This window comes from Pleurodeles waltl, chromosome 2_2 (assembly GCF_031143425.1).
Source record: "Pleurodeles waltl isolate 20211129_DDA chromosome 2_2, aPleWal1.hap1.20221129, whole genome shotgun sequence".
NCBI lineage: Eukaryota > Metazoa > Chordata > Amphibia > Caudata > Salamandridae > Pleurodeles > Pleurodeles waltl.
This window is the reverse complement of record NC_090439.1, coordinates 508,328,616-508,350,744: the sequence shown is the minus strand read 5'-3', so window position 1 is coordinate 508,350,744 and position 22,129 is coordinate 508,328,616. Positions and strand designations below refer to the sequence as shown.

At 44.0% G+C, this 22,129-nt stretch overlaps 1 protein-coding gene across 2 annotated transcripts in view; it reads right to left on the bottom strand.

Moving 5' to 3' along the window:
• The window catches only part of CABLES1 (Cdk5 and Abl enzyme substrate 1), a 442,043-nt gene that overhangs the window by 129,720 nt on the left and 290,194 nt on the right, over positions 1–22,129 (bottom strand). For both annotated transcript variants that reach the window (XM_069220017.1, XM_069220018.1), the window contains exon 5: positions 10,539–10,644. In XM_069220017.1, coding sequence (XP_069076118.1) covers positions 10,539–10,644 — 106 coding nt within the window. The remainder of the gene's footprint in view (positions 1–10,538; positions 10,645–22,129) is intronic.

Genomic DNA, 22,129 nt, shown 5'->3' with positions numbered 1-22,129 from the left:
ATCATTAGTTCTCGGTTGGTTGCACCACAGAGCTAGGCAGTGGACAATAATATTGGCAATAGGGTCCCATGTGAGTGTTTTTAAAGAGCATTGGGCTAGGGTGGTGGAATGCTGTTTGGGGTTGGATCTGGGACGGTGCCTGAGAGATCTAGTTTTCATTGCATTTCATTTTATGTGTAATTTTATGCTTATGTGTATTAAAGTCCTTCTTATTTCAAAGTAAAAAATGGACTGGATTTTTACTACTGTTAAACTGCATTCTGAGTAGCTAACTTAGCACCCCCTCCTTGAGTAAGCCATCGCTGCTTAACCCTGCTACTCTGAGACTCAATTGCCATGGACAGTATTAAAATTGTGGCTTCTGGACACCAGTGATAAAGAGCCTCAATTATTAGAATTCAGGCCAAGTAGCCCCTGGCTGCCCTGCGACCCTAAGAAAAGGTATCACACAGAGACTTTCTTTTTAATTTTTCAATGGATATCACTACCTATGATCGTCAATCAGTCCACAACAGAAGACTAAAAGGATGGTAAAAAGAAACCACCACAACAACCTGCACATGACGTATGTGGAGGATACCAGACTGACTAAGGCTAAAATGATCTGGCTGGCCTCCCAGGAACAGATGCAACGAAATACAGTTGAATCAATAGTTCTTTAAGCAACAGACACTCAATAGAACAATACAAACAGCAACTAGACTGCATTCTCAATCACACACTACTCCAGGTTGTAAAAAGAGTATTGGAAGTCTATCTATCTACGGACTCCAGAAATGTTAGCCTTCCTGACAAACTCTATGGCTTTTACCTCTTTTTACTTCCTGCCTTTTATTCTCTTAGGATCATAGTGGTGTGGGCTCTTTCCAAACTCTGAATAAATAAATCACCCAGTGTTATGCAGTTGTGTCCCCCAATTCCTCTTGGAATTGTGTTATTATTGAAAGGAGAAGGAAGAAAAGCAATGCAATTGAAACTAAATTAGGAAAAAAATTATACACAATAAATCCATTTATTACAAAAAAATCACTTTAGAAGTAGTGTGACACTGTACATTATTGTACAAGGTAAATAATGCCTATGTCAATTAGGCTACGTCATAGAAAACCAAAGTTATATTAAAAAAAATGACCAAACCATTCCGGGTTGAGCAAGTCAGACTGAGCAGCACTGAGCATATGTGTATGTGAGCATTACATAAGCATAATTAATACATGGACCCTCAAAGGAGTTAACATCCCTCAATTTTGCCAGAGTAAAACGTTGTTTGAGGACTACAAGATGTGAGAGGGGACAGTGGAGTAGGGAATATGGAGAGTTTGCCCCATAAAGTCAGCATTTTATTTTAGAGCCCTTTGACAATAATGTGCCAGTGCACTGAGTCCTGGATAGCATGCTGTTTAAAAAAGATAGATACCATTTAGAAATCATTTTACTCATTGAAACTTTGATGTTTTGCAAGTGCAAGCATAAGAAATAATTTTAATTTTGAGCAGTTCAAGTTAATTGTACCTCACTTCATTTCCTTTCAAATAAAATTTGAATTGTCCCTTAAAAACGGTATTGTCATTAGGTCTGAGTGAAATTTTGATTATACTGGAAAGCAATACAAATCTTTCAGGAGGGGAGATTCTGCATTATTTGATGTACTTTTTTATTTGCACCTAAGCATGCATCTCACATTAAAAAAAAACTCTTGTGAGATGGCAGTGGGAGTATGGTTTCCCTAGACATGTTGTAGGTCCCAACCAGTCTCCTGTTGGTAATTTCGCAAGACTTTTTTCCATGAAGTGTGGACTCTACAAAAAAGTCATAGAGGATATTGGCAACCCATGTTTTTCCTAAAAAGTATACGTTTATGAAATTTCATGGAATTTCACAAAATCTTGTGAGACAACAATATTAGATGTTTTCATACACCCTCCTAAGTATCCCAGGTTGGAGGGAGTCCAGTGTGCATGTGTGTTTGGCCAGCCCGAGACAGCCAGCTAAACATACATGGACACTGCACTCCCCCTTCATACTCGTCACAGCCCCATGGCCCGCCCTTTTTATAATAAACATAGTTTATTATCATTTTCTTGTAAAAGATTTGCGGCTGCTCTTCCTGGCGGGGAGGAGGAGGAGGCGACGTTCCTCCGCAATAGCAGAGGAGCCACCTCTGCAGTAAGTATCACCATCAACAGTGGGCTGTAATGCTATATCAGATTCTTTATAAAACATTACACGGAGACTGTTATTATGAATAATAACGAAATCAAAGTATATATATTTTGAAAGATGGATTGTTACAGTTGATTGGTAAGTTTGTCATAATACTCTATCAGATTAGAAGCACAAGCAAGTGGACCTTGCTGAACTGGGAAACTTTTTTTTTTTTTTAACTCGAGAATTTTATGTGCAACATCATGCAATAAAAGAGACCAAGATCAAGTCTGATTATGCAAATACACATTCATAGCACAATTACATACTGTTCCATGGCACCGCTCAAAAATTACCAAGATCCCGTAGAATGATAAGAGAATGTGATTATGGGCCAGTAGTGTACTTGACAAGAAGGGAATTAATTCAGCCCAGATGTTCTTGGGGAAGAACATATCAAGTCTTCTAATGGAGAGCAATTTGTGAAATAATGTAATCACTGCTGAAACTCTGAGGCAACATGTATAACAAAGAGACAGCGATCAGGGATTCAGAAACATACATTGTGTACACACTAGAAACATGGATGTCAATTCACCGAAACGCCAGGGGTAGCGGAAGTGACATCACATGCCCTTTGACCTCCACTCGCACATACATACTTACATATACACACTAAGTCAAACCTACACTCTCACATAAACACACTTTCACCCACCAGCACGCACACATCATACACTTAAAAGCCTTTTTTACTTACCTCAGCTGCCATGTACTCCATTTTTATTACACTAATAGTGAATAGTATATTAGTATTCACTATTAATGTAATAAAAGGTTAACAGAAAACAAAGAGAGTGGAGCCCCCTCTGGCGTTCATGAGGACGAGCTGCCACTGTGTTCCTGACACTGAATTTGCCACCTCTGAGGTCAAGGGTTGCAAAGACAGTGCCTGGGGTCGCAAGGGGCAACGCAGTGGTCGCAGCTGAGACCCCTAAATGACGTCCATGACTAGAAACCATGTGTTAACTATTCTTATACAATGTATTACGTTAGGTTATTGTCAGGTGGGAATTCGGTAAACTATGTAAAAACAATGGATTTCCCGGTTGGAAATCGTAAAGCATAGTTAGTGAGGAAACCTCCTCAGATGGTTAACTTTTCCAAAGGATGTGAATGCACCCTCGATGAATAGGTTCCTATCTCGGCTAGTTGATGTTTTCCGACAAACACCCTCCGGAACTGGTTTGAATCCTAGCCCATGGATCTTCATGAAAGCTTTCTCCTAAATCCAGAAAAACCACCCACATGTGCTACCAAATCTGTGACATTAAGAGCAGACAGAGACCGACGCCCCTCCACTAATGGCAACAGTTCTGGTTTGCCCCAGTTAAGGTGTAAAGAAGCCTGTTCTCCAAACGTATGAGCAATTGTTTTTCTTTAAAGATAAGAGTAATCCATCATCTGCATTTAGAAAGATGGTTGCTCTATACAACTAAATGTGGACACTCAAATCAGCACATTTCTGTCTAACTAAGAAGTCCAGGGGCTCAACTGTAACAACAAATAGCAGGGTGAAAGAGGGCATCCTGGTCCAGTTGACCTATTTGGGATGTACACAGAGGATGCACCAAGTGTGGTGAATGTGGCATGCATGGTGGCATGAGAGAGTCAGAATAGAGACAAGTAGTTGATCCATATCCTGATATGTCACAGAACTTCACATGCCCTTATGGAAATGAGTGTGACCCCGCTTGCCCCGCCTGTTGGATGGAAATTGGGAATTAACAGTTTACTTAATCTACACCAGACACCTCAGGTAATTTTGCAAGGCTCTACCGTGACACACCCAGGTTCATTTGGGAGGATAAAGCAGGCTATATGTTGAAGAAATCTACGAGGAATCCTTTGGGGTAACATTTTATTGTACATTAAACATTCTTGTACATTTTTATCATATAAGCAAACAGAAATCCTATGCATTAAAAAGAACTGAGGATTAAGCCTTGAGTCCTGACACCTTGATACCTGACATCTTTAAGAGCACTGGTGATTTTATTAACCATGAAGGCTATGGAAAGTGTCTCTTTGTTCTGCATCTCTCTAAGCGAATTCAATATTATTAGTGTCTTTCCTTATCTAGTCATCTCTTCAAGTAAACATGGAGTGGCATAGCTATCGGTAATAGCATTTGAAGACTTCATTTACCAAGCACTTCATCTCTCAGTGCACTATCATCCTCATCTTAAACGGGGATGTTGGCAGATTATCTTGCTCTCCTTACTAACTAGGCCTAGTAATCTTCCTGACGTTCTTTCCTGCTATCCTGCGACAAGGGAATGTTGCTTCCTTGTAGCTACTTAGTAGAATGTACTAAGGACCCGAACATAGTTCAAAGATCTGAGAGAGTCGTAACAGACTCTTACAGTGCCTTGCAGCCATGACCACAGTCATGTCCGTTACCAGACGGTCAATTGGTAATCCGATTCAATGCAAGTTTGAAAAACCCACAAATTGTATAATGCTGCAGCCTGTTATTACCACCCCTACCCCTCCATCTCTGCTCTGGAAAAACACTGTGCCCTGTCAAAGTTAAGGCTAATTACAGGTTTAAAATTACACAGCTAGAGAATTTGGCAATCTAGAAATTAATGGGATTAATAGAGTATAAAAAAAACTCGAGAGACACATTTGAGGTATAAATATGAATACTTCCTCCCCCTCGTCACCACCTACCAGGACAGATCTGCCACCATCCATACCTATATACATATACTACTGTGCAATTTATAGGTTTACGAATTCTGAAGCAACATAGCAGCTAGTGTTAAAACATCTTTTTGTTTGCCATTGGTTAGTCAGAGGCTCTTCTTCGGGTCAGAAATGAGTTTATTGCTCCATAACGATGATATTGTGGGGTGCAACATGAAACAGAACTTTACACATTTCTATCCAATTATCCAAACCCATTACCTCAAATATCATGGGTTTAAACATCATATTACCAAGGGTATGCAAGACTACAATTGTAACTATCTAGAACCGAAACAGCAATTACAAAAGTCTGTGAAGCCCACTGTAAGCACCTGTCACTTTGTTTTTAGGTCTTGACCTAAGCTGTCTGTTGTTAAAAACCTACTGTCTACAAAACAACATACTTATTAGTGTGAGTTCTGGGTCAGCCCCTTGCCATGATTAGATGGATTTCTTGTCTATATTAGTTCCCTGCTCCTTACTGAACGGCTTTTCTCCCTAGTCCTATTTCTGGCCTGCCCATGGAGCATAAGGTCTTACCATCAATTTGACTGCCTGACGTGTATCCTTCCACTTCCGACACGAGGAGACTATTTTATCAGATTTATTTAGCAATGTATGAGAGTGATTGGCTTTCCTCGCCCTCTTTCCGGCCCCTAGCCTCGCTTTATCTTTTATTAATTATGTTATTTTTTTGTGAGGGCTCAGGAGCTCCACAGTGCCTTCAATATTAGCTCCAGCCACCCCCCCACATCATCAACTTACGCCTTTTCTCTGTATCAACTTCCTACCTCACGCAGTCAACTTTACCCTCCTTCAGTCTCCCTTGTCCATCAGCTCAACTACTCTCTCCTGCCCTCTTTGTTTTTTATATTATTATTTACATGAGGGTCTGACAGCTGCACACTGTTACTGGGATGCTCACGGATGCATCTTAAACCAGTATATATATATATTTTTAATTAAGCATTCCAAGGTGACTGCCTGCCATCTTGGAACAGTACATGAAAATACAGCAAAAAGACCACCACTGTATACTGTATATGCTTGTACATGCATGTACGCCATTTGAATTATTTTTCTTTTGTATCCTTGCACTTGTGACATGAGTAGACTATTTTATCATGTTCATTTAGCAATGTATGGGAGTGCTTGGTTTTCCTCACTTACTTGATCCAAGCTTCACTTTATTTTTTAAAAATATTTTTTATTTTTATTTTTTTGTGAGGGCCTAGAAAGTGCACAGCACAACTGGCTTTTCAGCATTAGTTCCTGTCCCCCTCCCCCAAAGCTATCAACTTACACCTCCTCTGCCATCAATTTCCAACTTCCTGCAGGTCAACTCTTACCCCCTTCAGTTGCTAAACTCCCTCTCTCCTATCCCCTTTTGATTTTATATTATTATTTTTTGAGGCTCAAGTAGCTGCACACTGCTACTGGGATGCTCACTTCTTTGACTTTGCACCAACCCATACGCACTTTATTTTTTTTACATTTACCATTCCAAGACCTACCATCTTGGAATAGTGCATGAAAAAAAGTAAAAACACCACCACCATGTATGTTTCCTTTCCTTAAAAAAAAAAAAATCTTTCAAAGATGGCCAGCATACACATATTAAAGAACTGTCATCCCTAAGAGATTTGCCAATCGCTTTAAGAAAAATCATTACAAGATGACTGCCATGGCTGCTTGCATGTACATGCAACAGCCATTTAAGAGGGAAAAACTCTGGCAAAACCAATAGGTTTTACAGGTGAGACCTACTGGCTTCGCCAATGCTCGTTTCAGTGGTACACTTAAAAACCTTTAAAAGCTATTCCTTCACTCCGCCCACTTATTATGTCTCATTGGAAATACCCTGAATTGAAGTTTGGGACACTTATAAAACCCATAATGAGCGAGAAAAAAGAAAAATGGAGAGGTTTAACATTCTAGCCTATGGAATTTATGGGTGGATGGCTCTCACTTCATTTCACCTTCATAACTGCTTAATTCTAGGTTCTGTACTTAGTGCATTTCCAGGGTTCCCTAAAACTTCCTTTGGATTTAAGCAGTCTGATGCAAATAGCAGCATGGGAGCCCCAGGCTGCTTGTAGCAGGAGCAACCATTTTGAATCTGTGTCTGAGACAATGTATAGCCTTGGTGGGAAAGCAGACTCGTGGCAGGTGTACGGATATGTAAAATCACCCAAATGTGTGGTTTCATCGACAGATCACCATTAGCAGTTTTTAGCCTCATGTCTCGCTCCTAAAATTGGCATTGGACGGTGGTCCGGAGGCAGCAATTTGGAGCCCAGCATGCACTGCCCTGAAGGAGAAACTTCAATTAAAAAAATTCTACTTTACTTCTAACATTTTTACCAATAACTTGAAAACAGTCACTTTAAGGCGCTAGAAGAGATAAGCATATGCATCCACAGTGATGAACGCAAGCTGCCTCATGCAGGTGCCCCTTATGCAGGCCTCCCATTCTAAAAGTGTACTGTCAGTGGAACCTTCATTTGCCTCAAAGAAGGTGGTAATTCTCTCCAGTATAGTATGTCTACAGACAATGTCATGGAGAGCTGGAATCTGAGATCACATGTTAGGTCTACAAGTATTTTGTTTGCCGCACTGACATAAGGAGTAGCAGACTGTGGTTTGACAAGGTCTTACTAAATTATTCAATACTGTATATTAATTCGGGTGTGGGTGGTGTGGCAAAAAAACAAATCGATGCAAGTGTGTGGAGCGTGAAGTAGGGAGAAATAGGAGCACTCTATTATGGGGAAATATACTCCCCTCTAGAGATCCACCAGTACCCGATTTGACGCTCAGACAAATAGTGCCTCAGTTGTATTTCAGGATTGTGCCACTAGAACCGAAGGTTGGGACCCATCAACGTCTATATCCAGGATTATGTTAAAGTACCCTGCAATCAATAACAGCCCTTGATCCGTAGAGGCCAGTTCTTTGGACATACTACCCAGAAAGACAAGTTGCCCCTGATTAGAAGCATATAGTACTGATATATGTAAATCCTTTCCATCCAATCTAGCTGAAACAAAAACATATCTACCTTCAGGGTCAATCGGCTGCACCACTTGGGCAAATGGAGTGCCTGGCCTAACCCACAACAAAACCCCTCTGGCTTAGGCTGAGTAAGTAATGCAAAACAACTGACCTCTCCATCTGCACATAAGCTTCAAACTTTCTGATTCAATCAGATGGTCTCCTGAAAAACTGTAATGTGAATGCCACGCCTCTAAAAAAACAAGTGCATATGATATCTCTTAGTGAGATGGCTAAGACTACGAAATCTTGCAAATTATACTTAGTCATTAGTAAACTAAGGACAGAAATAGGCTAGAACTGTGGACACCATACCAGCATGAAGGACTGGGTTCAGAAATAAATCGATTTATGATTTGGAATGAGGCAGAGCTTGTCCAGTGACCATGGGACCTCTAACCTCCATCAATGTATGGGTCTCTCACTTTTCCTGCAGCCAGTGTGCTTGCAAGGTGATTAAGAATATTAACATCTGTAATAAAGCATATTCGAACAAGAACTTTTCTCTCCCAGGGACAGGTTTAGAGCCACACCATGCCCAAGCTGGTTAAATGTATAGTGGCTGTGCGAGTTGGTTAGCATGCCTCAGACAGGCCTGGATTTATGTATGCTGTATCCATAGGACCACTGCCTGCTCTGAAAAAATATTTTTGTCGACATTCACAAAGGGGAAGGGGTCCCATGGGGACCCCTTCCCTTTTGCGAATGAGTTACCACCAGTGCGACACTGGTGGTAACTGCGAGTTGCTTTGCGACCGCATTCGCGGTCACAAAGCAACTCTGAATTGCGATGTGAGTCGCAAATAGGAAGGGAACACCCCTTCCTATTTGTGAGTCGCATTCCCAAATTGCGAGTCGGTACCGACTCGCAATTTGGGAATGAGCATCGTGTGAGGCCGTTTGCATGGCGCAAACTGTGAAAATCGCAGTTTGCGGCATGCAAACGGCTTGCTACATCTGGCCCTATATTCCTTTTCTTTTAAAATTGTAGTACAATGTTTCTCTGAGTGAATTTCCCTGAGGTCTCACCTATTTGGGACCACAGTGTGATCCTTTATCATGAGAACTTGTCCTTATATATTAAGTAATGAATTTGTATCACCAATAGAGGTGCCTGAAGGGCGCCAAAGATGGGAATGACTGTATTATAAAGGAAGGTTCCTCTTTGAGGTGGTAGGCTCATTTTCTTCTTTGACCTTTAGGAGACAGCACCATGCTGGTCTGACTTCTGAATTATAATTTCGATTTATTCATTAGAGATAAACTGGATCTGCTTTTGTCTATTTCCTAGATTTTACTCTGAATTTCATGCTATTGCTTGATATAACAACTGACTTGTAACCATTTAATTTATTTTCTGTAATAATTTTAAACCCTTAACAAACCTTTGTGGTTCTATTATATTATTTTTCTCGTTTTACTGTAAAGCCTAATGTGCTTTACGATTTGGATTAAAAAATGTGTTGACCAGATCCAGTACAGGAACAAAATAAATTAACACTGCTCCCGGTCCATCAGAAGCTCTTAAATTCAACATAATGAGAACATGTCCTATCACCAGCTTAGCCACACCTCCAGTAGAAGGCATTCTCAGCAGAGGAACCACGAATGCCTTCTATCTGAGCAAGTTTACCATGAGTAAGAAGAGAGAATCACATCACTGATGACATCACAAAACCAACAAATGATTGCTCGTGATTTGTAAACAAAACATTTCTGAATGCAGTCTTTACAAGAAATGCAGATGTTTTAAGGCTCAACCAATCAATATGCTGAGCTGACCATAGGGCAGGTGGTGCTGAGCATACGGCCTACATGAAGGAGAAGCACTGTGTCCACAGCCTAATGTGCATGACCAAGAAGAAGGCCGAACCTGCTGTGCACTGCCAAAGGCTGAGCCTAAGGGGGTTGTGATCACTTTCAGTAATATATTTAAAATAGCATTTATGGTGATTTGTTGTCACAGATAAGGCCAACAGTGATATCTGTTCAGCTGAAACCTTGTGTGTGATTTCATAAGCATAGCATTTCATGGGGATAATGGTGGTAAAGTTAAGCATAACTTGCAATGTTGTTGGGGTTAAACTTTGGAATGTTACTGTTATGGGGTAAGAGAAAAGAGAGAGGGGTTTTCTATCGTCACTGAAAAAGTGTTAAAGTAAACTTATGGTTGTTAATTAAATGCATAAAAGTAAGTGTCATGAAAAAGGAAAACAAATACTTTATCAGTGAATTTAATTGTTTTGGTAAATGGTTGATTATAACCATATTGTTCCAAATTCTGCAATGTGAGCAAATAGCAATTATTGCCTTATTTACTTTTTTTATCCACAATTTAATAAAATATCCAGCTCGAAAGATGTGTAAATAGCTAATTCTAATGGACAATACATTTCCACTTTATCATGGGGCTAAAAATAGGATGTACAGCTCTTTTGTTCTCAGCACGAATTATTACCCTGCATGAAAAATATGCTTCAAACAAGAAATGTAGTTTCTATTATTCCTAATCAACAATACCAGCTATTTATGAATTACATTCTATGATGAATTAAAAGATTGTCTTTCCTTCAAGACAATCTTACCTTGCCGTTTGCTCCTATTTCTACACCTTCTAGCCCAATCACTGTTTCTTTGGCACCTACTCCTCCAGAAGAATGCCGCTGGCGCCCAACTTCCAGCTTTAAATCACTAGGGAACAAAAGCAAAGTAGAACAGGTCATCGTTATAAAGAACAGCAAGATCTAGTACAAGCACAGACCTCAGAGACCACACGCATTAAGAAATCAGAGTGTCACTGCAGCACTATTTTGGAGTTGTGATTGGGTTTCTAACATGTTCTACTGGTAAACAGCTCGCAGGAGAAGGCTCTCGATCGTGCAACTTCTGTAACTTAAATAAAGCAGATTGCGACTTTGTTGCAAAACCTTCATCAGTTGTATCAAGATATTTAGCTAAATGACGGCAACATACAGGCAGAGTTAGGAAAAACTGTTTGGAAAAGCTCGAATCCATGTGAGCAAGTTAGAAATGCCAAAACATTGTCAGGTTTTGTAAAACGGTTACGTTTGTGGTAGATTATACAAGCACAGCGAAGCCAGAGTTTTGTACCAGTCTGGGGACTATAGCTTGGACAGTGTCTGCTTTCCAACAGGGACACTAAAGGCCCGATTTAGAATATGGCATATGGGTGACTTCATCTGCTATATTATAAGTGTTTCAAATTCAATGGAACTTGTAATAAGGAAGGAGGGATATCTGTCACTTTTGTGACCGTGTAACCCACCCACGAACTCTAAATAAGGCCCTACATCACTAGGGACTGCAAGAGGTCTAGGTCTAAGCTACCAGACCTAATGCAATAGTTAGATGTTACTGGAAAGCTCCTAGGATGCTCGGAAATGCCAGAACGATGCGTGTGATATGCACACAAAATGTTAAATGTGTATAGTTGCATTTTAGCACATAGTATATAAACGAAGAACGCTGTAGAAGATAGGCATATTACATGTTATTCTAAACAAATCATGTAACAAAACAAATCCCCCAGTGTGGCAAGACCAAAACATTTGTAAGGCATAATCTTGTGTTGACACTGGTCATTCCAAGACCTTATCTTTGCTACTTTTATATTTCACCTGTTTTTATATTTTTGATGTAATCTTAAATTACACTGGGAGTAAATCCCTTTAACAATGCTGAACTATAAAATGGGTATATTCCTCAAGTATTATTGGCCTGTATTTTAATTTTAGGCTTGATTTGTTAGTTAGTTTTATTGGCCTGAAAATGTCCACACAACGTTTCGCTTTTCTTTCTGCCTGCAAAACTCAAAACACCGTTTCATGTAAAACAAAAAAGAAGCCGAATCATGCAACAGATGGAGTCACACCTTGCTAACCTGTAGGCAGTTTGACTATAGCATACACATAAAACAGCCACTGATATGTCCAATCATATAGGACTATTTGTGGTTGATCTTTTCTCTACACAAAATGGTTTAATTAGCTATATATGTGCTTAGAAAACAGGATTGGATAGGTTTCTATGAAACTAGGATTTCGTCGGAAATTAATTGGTGTGAATGGCACTAAAACAATATATATTTGGTGAAATTCTCAAAAACTACAACTAAAGCTAGACGAGATTTAAATTAAACACCAAAAAACAGCTGTTTGTTATAAGAGATTAAAAACAATTCTAGTTGTATTAGGTAAAAGGAAGGGACTCTAGAAAGGCAGAACAATCAGGGACTGAAAAGCTATGCCACTAAACAGCGAACCATTATAGGAATAATGGCATGGTCGGACGAGACTTAGGTTGGGTAACTTTATTTCTAGCTCCCTGTGCAAGGGGAGAGCAACGTGCTGCGTTTCCCGAATTAGTTGCACCTCTGTAAATTAAGGTAGCTAAAGTTGTCCAGCTAATTGTTTGTTCAAAGCCACTGTGGATGGCTGTCGTCTTTCAGGACCAGCAAGTCCCCCAAACCCCATGCTCCGCACTACCAATACAAGATCAACTCAAATGGCAGCCATGCTGGGGTCATGCAGCTAATGCCTGGTCCAGACATAGAGGAGGACGGGTGAGCTTACAGTAAAAGGGGGCACCAGGAAGACCATGCTGAGACAGAAAGGAGTTTAGCCAGCTGGTGGTAGAGCAAGGACTCTGATGGCAGCATGTTGGTGAGGGACTTCTATCAACTTTTTGATTTTAATCCAACTGATGGATGTTGATATAAAGGGGCAGATGTGTCCCTCTGGCATAAAAGATAAATAATACATTGTCATTTCAATATATACGAAAGAGTCATTCAGTTCAATCAAAGTTGCATTTCACCTAAATAAGGCGCAGGATAGAAAAGGTGAACCACGCTCCGAAAGACAATTTTTTTGCCCCCACATTGGAAGCAGAATAGTTGACCAAAAGGGCCATAACTGAAAAGCAGGGACATGTTGAGACGTACAATGGGCAGAGAAGCAGTAATGGCCTTGATGGATAGCCTCCTTAAGAAGATAGACAACACTGAAAACAGGATTATAATGTTTGAGAATAAATTTAACATCCTTGCTGACAAAGCTGAGGAGAAAGCACAATGCACATGAAGGTAGAAGCCCTGGATTCCCATGAAGGAGGTTCAACGGCTAATACATAAGAGGAGAGCACAGCAGTTTGACTAATTCAAATAAGAAAATGGCAGGTCCCAAAAGCTCAGAAATGCAAGGAGGGCTGTAAATCCCCCGGTTATGAGATGCTTGTGATAAAGGATGGAATACAGCAGAGGAATTCACAGCAAAAATACCTGATGAACACCACCAGATAAAATCGAAGAAGCAGTGACCTGTCTGTACCAGGTGCAAAGGAAGGGTTAATAACGAGAGTGAGGGTCTTGGGACCAACGTCCTTTCCCCTCTGGAGAAAAGGTCTTATTAAAAGAGGCACCCAACTTGTGTGGTCGATTTATGTGTTCCTGCTTACTTCCCCTATTGCTCAGTAAAACCTCACCATTAATTGGCCGTGTTGCTGCCTTACACTCAATCCATATCTAAGCTAAGCGAGGAGCCACTAAGAGTGCATGAACTAACTATATGGAGGTCTGAACAGAGCTGTCCAGCAATCACAAGCCAAACTCTATTCAAAGCGTGCCAGCTCAAACATTGAAAAAAAGACAAATGAAGTGGTCCCTCAATAAAGATGTACGTCTGTGTTCCCCAGCCTTTTCTCTTGTCTGTCAATTGTACCAATGATGAGAAATGCTATACAGTAGACTTCTCCTGCAAATCGAACTTTCTTAAGTTAGGCAACTTGTGAGACTTGCATGCTTCACAGAGTACTATTTTCAATTACCTTTCTTTGCTTTCTTAGGAAATTGGTTAGTAAAATTGAAATAGTAGCCCTGCTGATTTTCCTTCAAGGGTTTGGTTTCTGATAAGTTTGTATTGGAAAGCACCTGAATAGTTGCCTCTTAGTCTTCTTTATTCATCTGTGTGCAGATTGTGCCTTGGCCCGAAATTCTGTAGCTTTATTAGTTGCTTTAGGTTTTTGTTCAGTATATGCATGGTCTGTGACAACCGAGTGCATCTGCTGATTGTTTCAGATTGTAAATTGCATTCAAATGACCCTGCAAATATTATTGTGCTATGGAGAGACCATACTTTAAATAAACTCTAGACGGTCACGCTGCCAGGCAATTATGACATGGGGGAGCATGTCAGAGGGACTTCTAAATTATGTAGGAACTTAAAAGCGGTCATTAAAGTGAATATGGTAGCACCTATGGTTCATTGTCCATTCCCTGTGACACAGAGCTGAGACATTGATATCTGTTAGAAATTAAGAATAATGTGAAACTAAATACAAATTAATGCAGGGTAGCACGTCTGAAGAGGAAAACAACTAATTGAGACCAGACCCCTAACCAAACTGTGGCTCTTCACAACCCTTCTGAAATGCCTATTACTCAAACTCAAGAACAAAAGGCACAAACCTATCTTAGAGACTGTATAATCCACTAACAACTCTATAGGTAATTATGTTTGAAGCCAAAAGCACTTTGAATTAAAATATTTGCCTTGCTAGCAATTATTCTCTAACAATCAAAAATGGATCGGGAGCGAGCTGGGAGTGAGCCATCACCCTACATTTCACAACAATTCTGCAAATTATTATACCCTTTTCTCCTACAAAAAAGTGACACATTTACAAAAACAATTGAACATAAGAGCTGATGTCCACAAGGGAATTACAATTAAGTCTGTACTCAAAAGATCTACTTTTTTGACATTCTGATCAGACCAACAAAGTGTCCATCATTCCATATTCTTGCTCCACATCTGACACTATGCCTGCTTCTTTTATCAATCATCGTATTAGGTATTTTGCTGAGGATATTTCTATTATATTTATTGACTCTATAGATTGGGAGCCATATTTAGACATTTTAAAGAATGTTATGGTGTTCCCCCTTGTAGGAAGCATGGTTTTTATCGAAAAATTCACAGATATGTATAGGTTATTTTTGCTAAAGATGATCCTGTCACTGGCCAAAACTACCTGGAATCAAAGGTTTCTAGAAATAACTGAAATTGCATATTTCACTAGAGGGCAAGAGGATACTGAAATCCATACCTGGTTGTGTGGGAGCAGGGGGCTATTTTAGCTATATTCGCATACATGCCTGGATCTTTAAAAAATACAAAAATAAAATAAACAACACAGATGTAGAGCCTGCATCGCCTTAGCTATCAATTCTGATGAATGGAAGGCTCAAAGTCTGAAGAGACAGATTTCTGTTCTGTCAATCCAGCTTGAAGATATGGAACATGAAAAGGGCTCAAAGCAGTTTGTTGGAGTTTAGGGAACAAATGCAATTTAAGCTGCTCCTTCAAAGAATAAAGCACTTTAGGCTGACCGAGATTAACATTCATCTTTAACTGTTAAACTGTTGAGGAAAGCTCTGAGAAGATGACCAGAAAACAGGTGCTATGGCCCCGCACAGGAGACATCCATTTAATAGTTTGATTTTAAGGAGACTTGGCTTTATCTACTAGCTTAGACTGTCACATGCGGTGCTTCAAAATCAATTAACAGTGTTAAGTAGCTAGAAGCTACTAATAGCTAGAAGCTACTATGGAGATATCAAAATAATTCTAGCATTATCTTCCAAATGCTCACAGCTTTCTTGAAAGTCCACGGTGTATGCTACGTCCAAGGATTCTGCTTTCAGAGAAATTGATCTCACATCTCATATCAATGACTCTAATGCAAATGAGTGAGAAGAATGAAGTAGGCTAGTCATAGTAGAGGAGATCTGGTATTGTAACCTTGTATCAAAACCAAAGGTACTCGCATGACAGCAGAAGCTGGGTCGCCTAACCCCAAGTTTTATGTCTTCTATTCTGCGGTGCATCTCCTTCTCACTGCTCTGGCGCCTGCTCAGGTGAACCTGACAAACTGAGAATATTAAAAAAGCTCTATGTTTTGTTGAGCTATTAATACATCCAAAGTTGACGGTGGTTACTGCCCCCTCAGAGCAGGGTTTGATGTAATGATGATTGGGGACAACTGAATGTAGCTCAGGTGCACAGGCCTTAACCTATACCACATGAATTCAATACAGTTCCACATAATGTCTATCCTAGAGGTCCTGAGAGTCCTTATACACAAGATTTTTTGAACTGGAGACTCTATGCAGTGTGAATGGGATCCTGTAGAAGAGGTAAGGTCAGCACATATGGTAGTTCCGCTACAGGTTGTTTTATCCTTCCAAGTAAACGTGACAACCATCATGCACGTTATCCTGGGGACCAAGTCATGGTACTCTGAGGGTGCCTGGTGTGCTCAGGGGAGTAAACATCTGCTTACTTTCCAACCAGTTCTGCTTAGTATTGTGCATGAACTACTCTTGCTCCTTACCTTACTTTTGTTGTGATGCATGTCGCTTGGAAACCTAAGAAACTTGGCTGAAAGTATCTGGTATTGGTCACAGCAAACACACGCCTACCCATTTGATCCCAACCTATCCTGCATGCTTCTGGACATCAAGGAGACTGTGTATAAGCCAGTGAGACATTTGCCACCAACAAGAGCGTTAAAGCCAGGAACAGTCCTAAATGTATAAAGATGTCTGCCTTGGTGTATGGAAAGATGCAGACCTCTATCAGGAGACAAACAGAGTTGAAGTCTGATGGAGGTAGCCTTGAATGAATGTGCCACCCGGGAGCCACAAACTATTTTTAGGCCACATGGCTGGGATGGAACCAAGAAGAATGCAACTAGCCAGAGTTTGAGGTTTGCAGTTAAGAATACATGGATGTAATGACATTAAGGTGGTCATTACAACCTTGGCGGTCGGTGTTAAAACGGCGGTAAAACCGCCAACAGGCCGGCGGTAAAAAAAAATGGAATTACGACGTAGCGGAAACCGCCAACATAGACAGCCACTTTAACACTCCGACCTCCACAGCGGTACAAACAAACACTGCGACGGTAACCGCCAACAGACAGACGGAAGGCAAGGGTCCGCCCACTGTATTAAAACAGTCCAATCCGCCACCTTCTCCGGGGTGGATTCACCGCGAACAAAAACACGGCGGGAACAGGACTTGGAAGGGAAAACGCTCACACTCCACGAGGAATCAGGACACCATGGAACCCGTGCCCCAGATACTCCCAGCCTTTGTCTTCCTGCTCCTCTACCAGGAACATCAAAGACGGCGGCGAAGACCACGGTGAGTACTGCACCTACGACACAGGGGAGGGGGGATGGAAAAAAAGAGTGACACACACACGCAACACTCCCACCCCCACCCTCACCCACTACAACACACACACAAGTACATGTTGATACATCACATTTACAACCCCCAATCCCCCCTGGAAGAATGCAAGGACAAAAGGAAATGAGTTGAACGTTTGTAATCTATTTAAATACAGTAATAAAAAAAATATATATATATATATATATTTACACTATAAACAAATATATACACCAAGAATACAAGTCCAAGGTATTCCACCATTAAAGTCCGTGGACCACTGGGCCCAAAATGAACAGGCGAGGCCCACACTCAATACCCGATCAAAACGGAGAGAACACTGCAGGGGCATCAAATAGAAATACAACAGGCACCTAAGGGGGGAGCACTTCAGCCGGGTGAGTGCACGACGCCAGATCCACGAGGGGGCTCCATGCCCATTGATGTATCCCGGGGAGTGCAAAGCCACAGTCTCACAAGTCTTTACAGTGGGTGGTTTGCCCACTGCTGCATCCTGGGGAGTGCAAAGCCATAGTCTCACAAATGGATAACAGTCTCCACTGGTTCTGGAGGGGGCTTCGTGCCCAGAGTGCTTCATCCTGCCACGGACTGAGGCAGTGGATGCCTTTCTCCACTGGTTCTGGAGGGGGCTTGGTGCCCAGAGTGCTTCATCCTGCTAAGGACTGAGCTAGTGGATGTCAATCTCCACTGGTACTGGAGGGGGCTTGGTTCCCAGAGTGCTTCATCCTGCCAAGGACTGAGGTAGTGGATGCCTTTCTCCACTGGTTCTGGAGGGGGCTTGGTGCCCAGAGTGCCTCATCCTGCCAAGGACTGAGGTAGTGGATGCCTTACTCCACTGGTTCTGGAGGGGGCTTGGTGCCCAGAGTGCTTCATACTGCCAAGGCCTGAGGTAGTGGATGTCAATCTCCACTGGTTCTGGAGGGGGCTTGGTGCCCAGAGTGCTTCATCCTGCCAAGGACTGAGGTAGTGGATGCCTTTCTCCACTGGTTCTGGCGGGGCTTGGTGCCCAGAATGCTTCATCCTGCCAAGGACTGAGGTAGTGGATGTGATACTCCACTGGTTCTGGAGGGGGCTTGGTGCCCAGAGTGCTTCATCCTGCCAAGGACTGAGGTAGTGGATGTCAATCTCCACTGGTTCTGGAGGGGGCATGGTGCCCAGAGTGCTTCATCCTGCTCGTGGCGGCCTCAGTAGCGTCAGAGCTTTTGGCGCTCATTGGCCTGTGGTGCTGGTGGCGGCGGTGTCCTGTTCAACGGTGCTGGTGGCGGTGGTGTCCTGTTCAGCGGTGCTGGTGGCAGCGGTGTCCTGTTCAGCGGTGCTGGTGGCGGCAGTATCCTTGGCAGCGGTGCTTGTGGCGGCAGTGTCCTTGGCAGCGGTGCTTGTGGCGGCAGTGTCCTTGGCAGCGGTGCTTGTGGCAGGAGTGTCCTGTTCAGGGGTGCTGGTGCTGGCGGTGTCCTGTTCAGCGGTGCTGGTGGCGGCGGTGTCCTTGGAAGCGGTGCTGGTGGCGGCAGTGTCCTTGGCAGCAGTGCTGGTGGCGGCGGTGTCCTTGGCAGCAGTGCTGGTGGCGGCGGTGTCCTTGGCAGCTGTGCTGGTGGCAGCGGTGTCCTGTTCAGCGGTGCTGGTGGTGTCCTTGGCAGCGGTGCTTGTGGCGGCGGTGTCCTGTTCAGCGGTGCTGGTGGCGGTCTTGCAGGTTTTCGGTGACTTGCCTGTTTTTCTGTGCCCCTTCCCCACCTTGGATGGTGGTGCAGCTGTCTTCCCACTCCCAACTGTACTCCTGGGAGAGGCTTTGGTGGTAGATGTTTTGCCTCTCTCCCGCCAGGCAGTGGCCAATTATTTGTGCTTTTGAGGTGGGGGACTGTCCGTGGTCTGGCTCCTTGGCACACTGGCTGCCCTGCTGCCTGGCGCACTCCAGAAGCCGGTTAATACTGGCACCACTGTTCCCGCAGACGTTGTGGCTGAGGTGCTGGGTTGGGACCTGGAAAGGCGGGCCCTAGGGGACTGAAGGGGTGGGGGAGGTGAGGGGAAGAGGTCAAGGTTGGACAGGAAAAAAAATTTGGACACACTGGGACGGGTAGATGGAGGGGGTTTGGGAGTGGAGAAAGAGGTAGTGGTTGTAGGAGGTGTACGTTTGCTGACTTTGGGTGAAGGTGCATGGGCTGGAGGCTGTCGTGAGGTGGATGGCTGTTGGGTGGGTGTGTGGCTGCTTTTGTGTACTTTGGGAGGTGGGCTCACAGACACACTGGGAGAGGACACAGGGGATGTGTGAATGGTAGTGGGGGTGGTGAGTGCAAGTGAGCGGGGTGGGCTGGTGGGTGTGCTGGTGATGGAGGTAGTGGCTGAAGATGTAGTGCATGCAAGTGTGAGTGGAGACGAGACTGGGAGGGAGGAGGGAGACTAGGAGGAGGGGGACACAGTGGAGGCAGTGGATGTTGCTATGTCTGCATGGCTATGATGCTTGCGTGAGTGCCTAAGGGATGTGTGGTGCTTATGATTGCCTGAGCTTCCCTTGTGTGTTGAGGTGTGTGCATGCTGGTCTGATGGTGTGCTTGGGATAGGCTGAGGTACAGGTGTTTGGGTCTGGGTGGAGGAAGTTGGAGGGGGGAGGCTGGACACAGGGACAATGGCTGCCATCAGTGCTGAGGCCAGAGTCTGAAAATCTTGCTGTTGGGCTGCCTGACCAGAATGAATGCCCTCCAGGTATGCATTGGTCTGTTGCAACTGCCTCTCTACACCCTAGATGGCATTCAAAATGGTAGACTGGCCAAACGTGAGGGACCTGAGGAGGTCAATGGCCTCCTCCCTGAGGGCAGCAGGGCTGGCAGGGGCTGAGGTGCCTGGGGCGAAGGAGATGCCCACCCTCCTGGGTGAGTGGCCACGGGGCACATGCTGAGGGTCTGCTGGGAGGGCGGTGCTGGCAAGGGAGCTCCCATCAGAGGAAAAGTCTGTGTCGCTGGTTTCAGCTCCTGTCCCCGCCGTGGAGCTCCCCTCGCCCTCCGTCCCACTGGTGGCTTCTGACTCCGTTGTGTCACCCTCCAGGGCCATGTGGGATGCAGCTCCCTCCCGCTCCGGTGCCACTGCTCCTTCACCTGATGATGCTAATGCACACAAGAACAGGGAGACCACAAAAGGGGGGGGGGGGAGACAGAAAAAAGACATGTTCAGTGCATGCAATACCGCTACCGTTGGCGGACACTACAGACACAAAAGCCCCCTGCACTACGCTGTGCACTTTGAGTTCCCTAATTAATCACAGGGACATGGGGTACAAGGCCTATGCCCGATTGCTGCACACATGGAAGTCACAGGAGCCTGACTAGGTGTAGTTGCCTCTGAACACAGGTGGGGTGGGGTGCCACATGGCCTGCCTTAAGAAGGTACCTTGCCTACTAAACTCGTCCTGGCCTAGGGGAACCCACAGCCCACCTCCCCCACCCAGACACCTCCAAAGCACGCTGAATCAGCTGTGTGGCTGCTGTGATGCCCTGAAGTGCCCATCCAAATCCAGATATGCCACCGCCAGGATCCGGAACATCAGGGGGGTCATGGTGCGACGGGCACCCCTCCCACGTTGGGAGGCCATCCCCAGCTGGGCCTCCTCCGTCTTCTTGCTCCAGCGGCGAATGTCCTCCCATCTTTTACGGCAGTGGGTGCTCCGTCTGTGGTGGACGCACATCCACTCACCGTCGTTTCATGCACGCCTCATTCTCTCCCTCCCTATCTTTCATCCACACCACTCCACACAGGCATTACCCATTCAGCATGCTCACAGTGTACTTACCTGTTTGTCTGGAGGACCGTAGAGTAGTGTGTACTGAGGGAGGACCCCATCCACTAGTCTGTCCAACTCCTCTGTGCTGAAGACAGGGGCCCTTTCCCCAGACACATCAGCCATTGTCTCTTCCAGACTGAGGTCACAGCATCACTTGCAGTGTAGGTCCTCTCCTGTCGAAGATCAGGTATCAAGTGAGTGAACAGACAGAAAATTGCGGTGACGTCTGCAGCGTACATCGTCATTGGCTCCTGGAACCCATAGGGTCCAATGTTAACCAATGCATGATTGCGCTGCGGTCTTCGACAGATTACCGCAAAGGTGTCTAACGCCAGCGCAGTTACATCATATCCCCTTGACCCACCTTACAGGTCAGGCAGCCGCCATTTCAGGGGGCCACATGCCATTAATACTAACTGCGTCACACATATCTAGGCCTTACATAAACACTAATACAGGCATATATCGATTTACAAAAATTATGGAATAAAGCTGTGTTTACGTACCTCAGTGTTGGTTGACTCTCTGCTCGCTGTTCTCCTCCATAGAGCACGTCCACTGGGGCAGGGGAGGAGATGGCGGCATCCTCCGATGTACAGACCGCTGGTGGACCTGTCGAAAATGGAGGAGCGACATGTAATTGTCACCAACAGACTTGATCGTACCACAGTCCTGGGACTGTGTGCCCAGTTGGAGCCAGACCTGATGTCAGCTATCCGCCATCCCACAGGAATCCCCCCTCTAGTGAAGGTCCTGTCAGTACTCCATTTCCAAACAACAGTGGCCATTACATCAGGGATGTCCCAGCCTATGTTCTCCAACGTGTTTTCCAGAGTGTTGTCTGCCCTGTTGAAACACATGCGCAGCAACATTGTGTTGCCTCAGGTGGAGGATTTGCCTACAGTGAAAGGTGACTTCTTTGCCCGGGGACATATCCCCAACATCATAGGTGCCATTGATAGGACACATGTTGCATTGGTCCCCCCGCAGGAGTGAACAGGTGTACAGAAACCGTAAGAGTTACCATTCTATGAATGTGCAGATGGTGTGTTTGGCCGACCAGTACATCTCCCCTGTGAACGCCAAGTTTCCTGGCTCAGTGCATGATGCTTACATTCTGCGGAATAGCAGCATC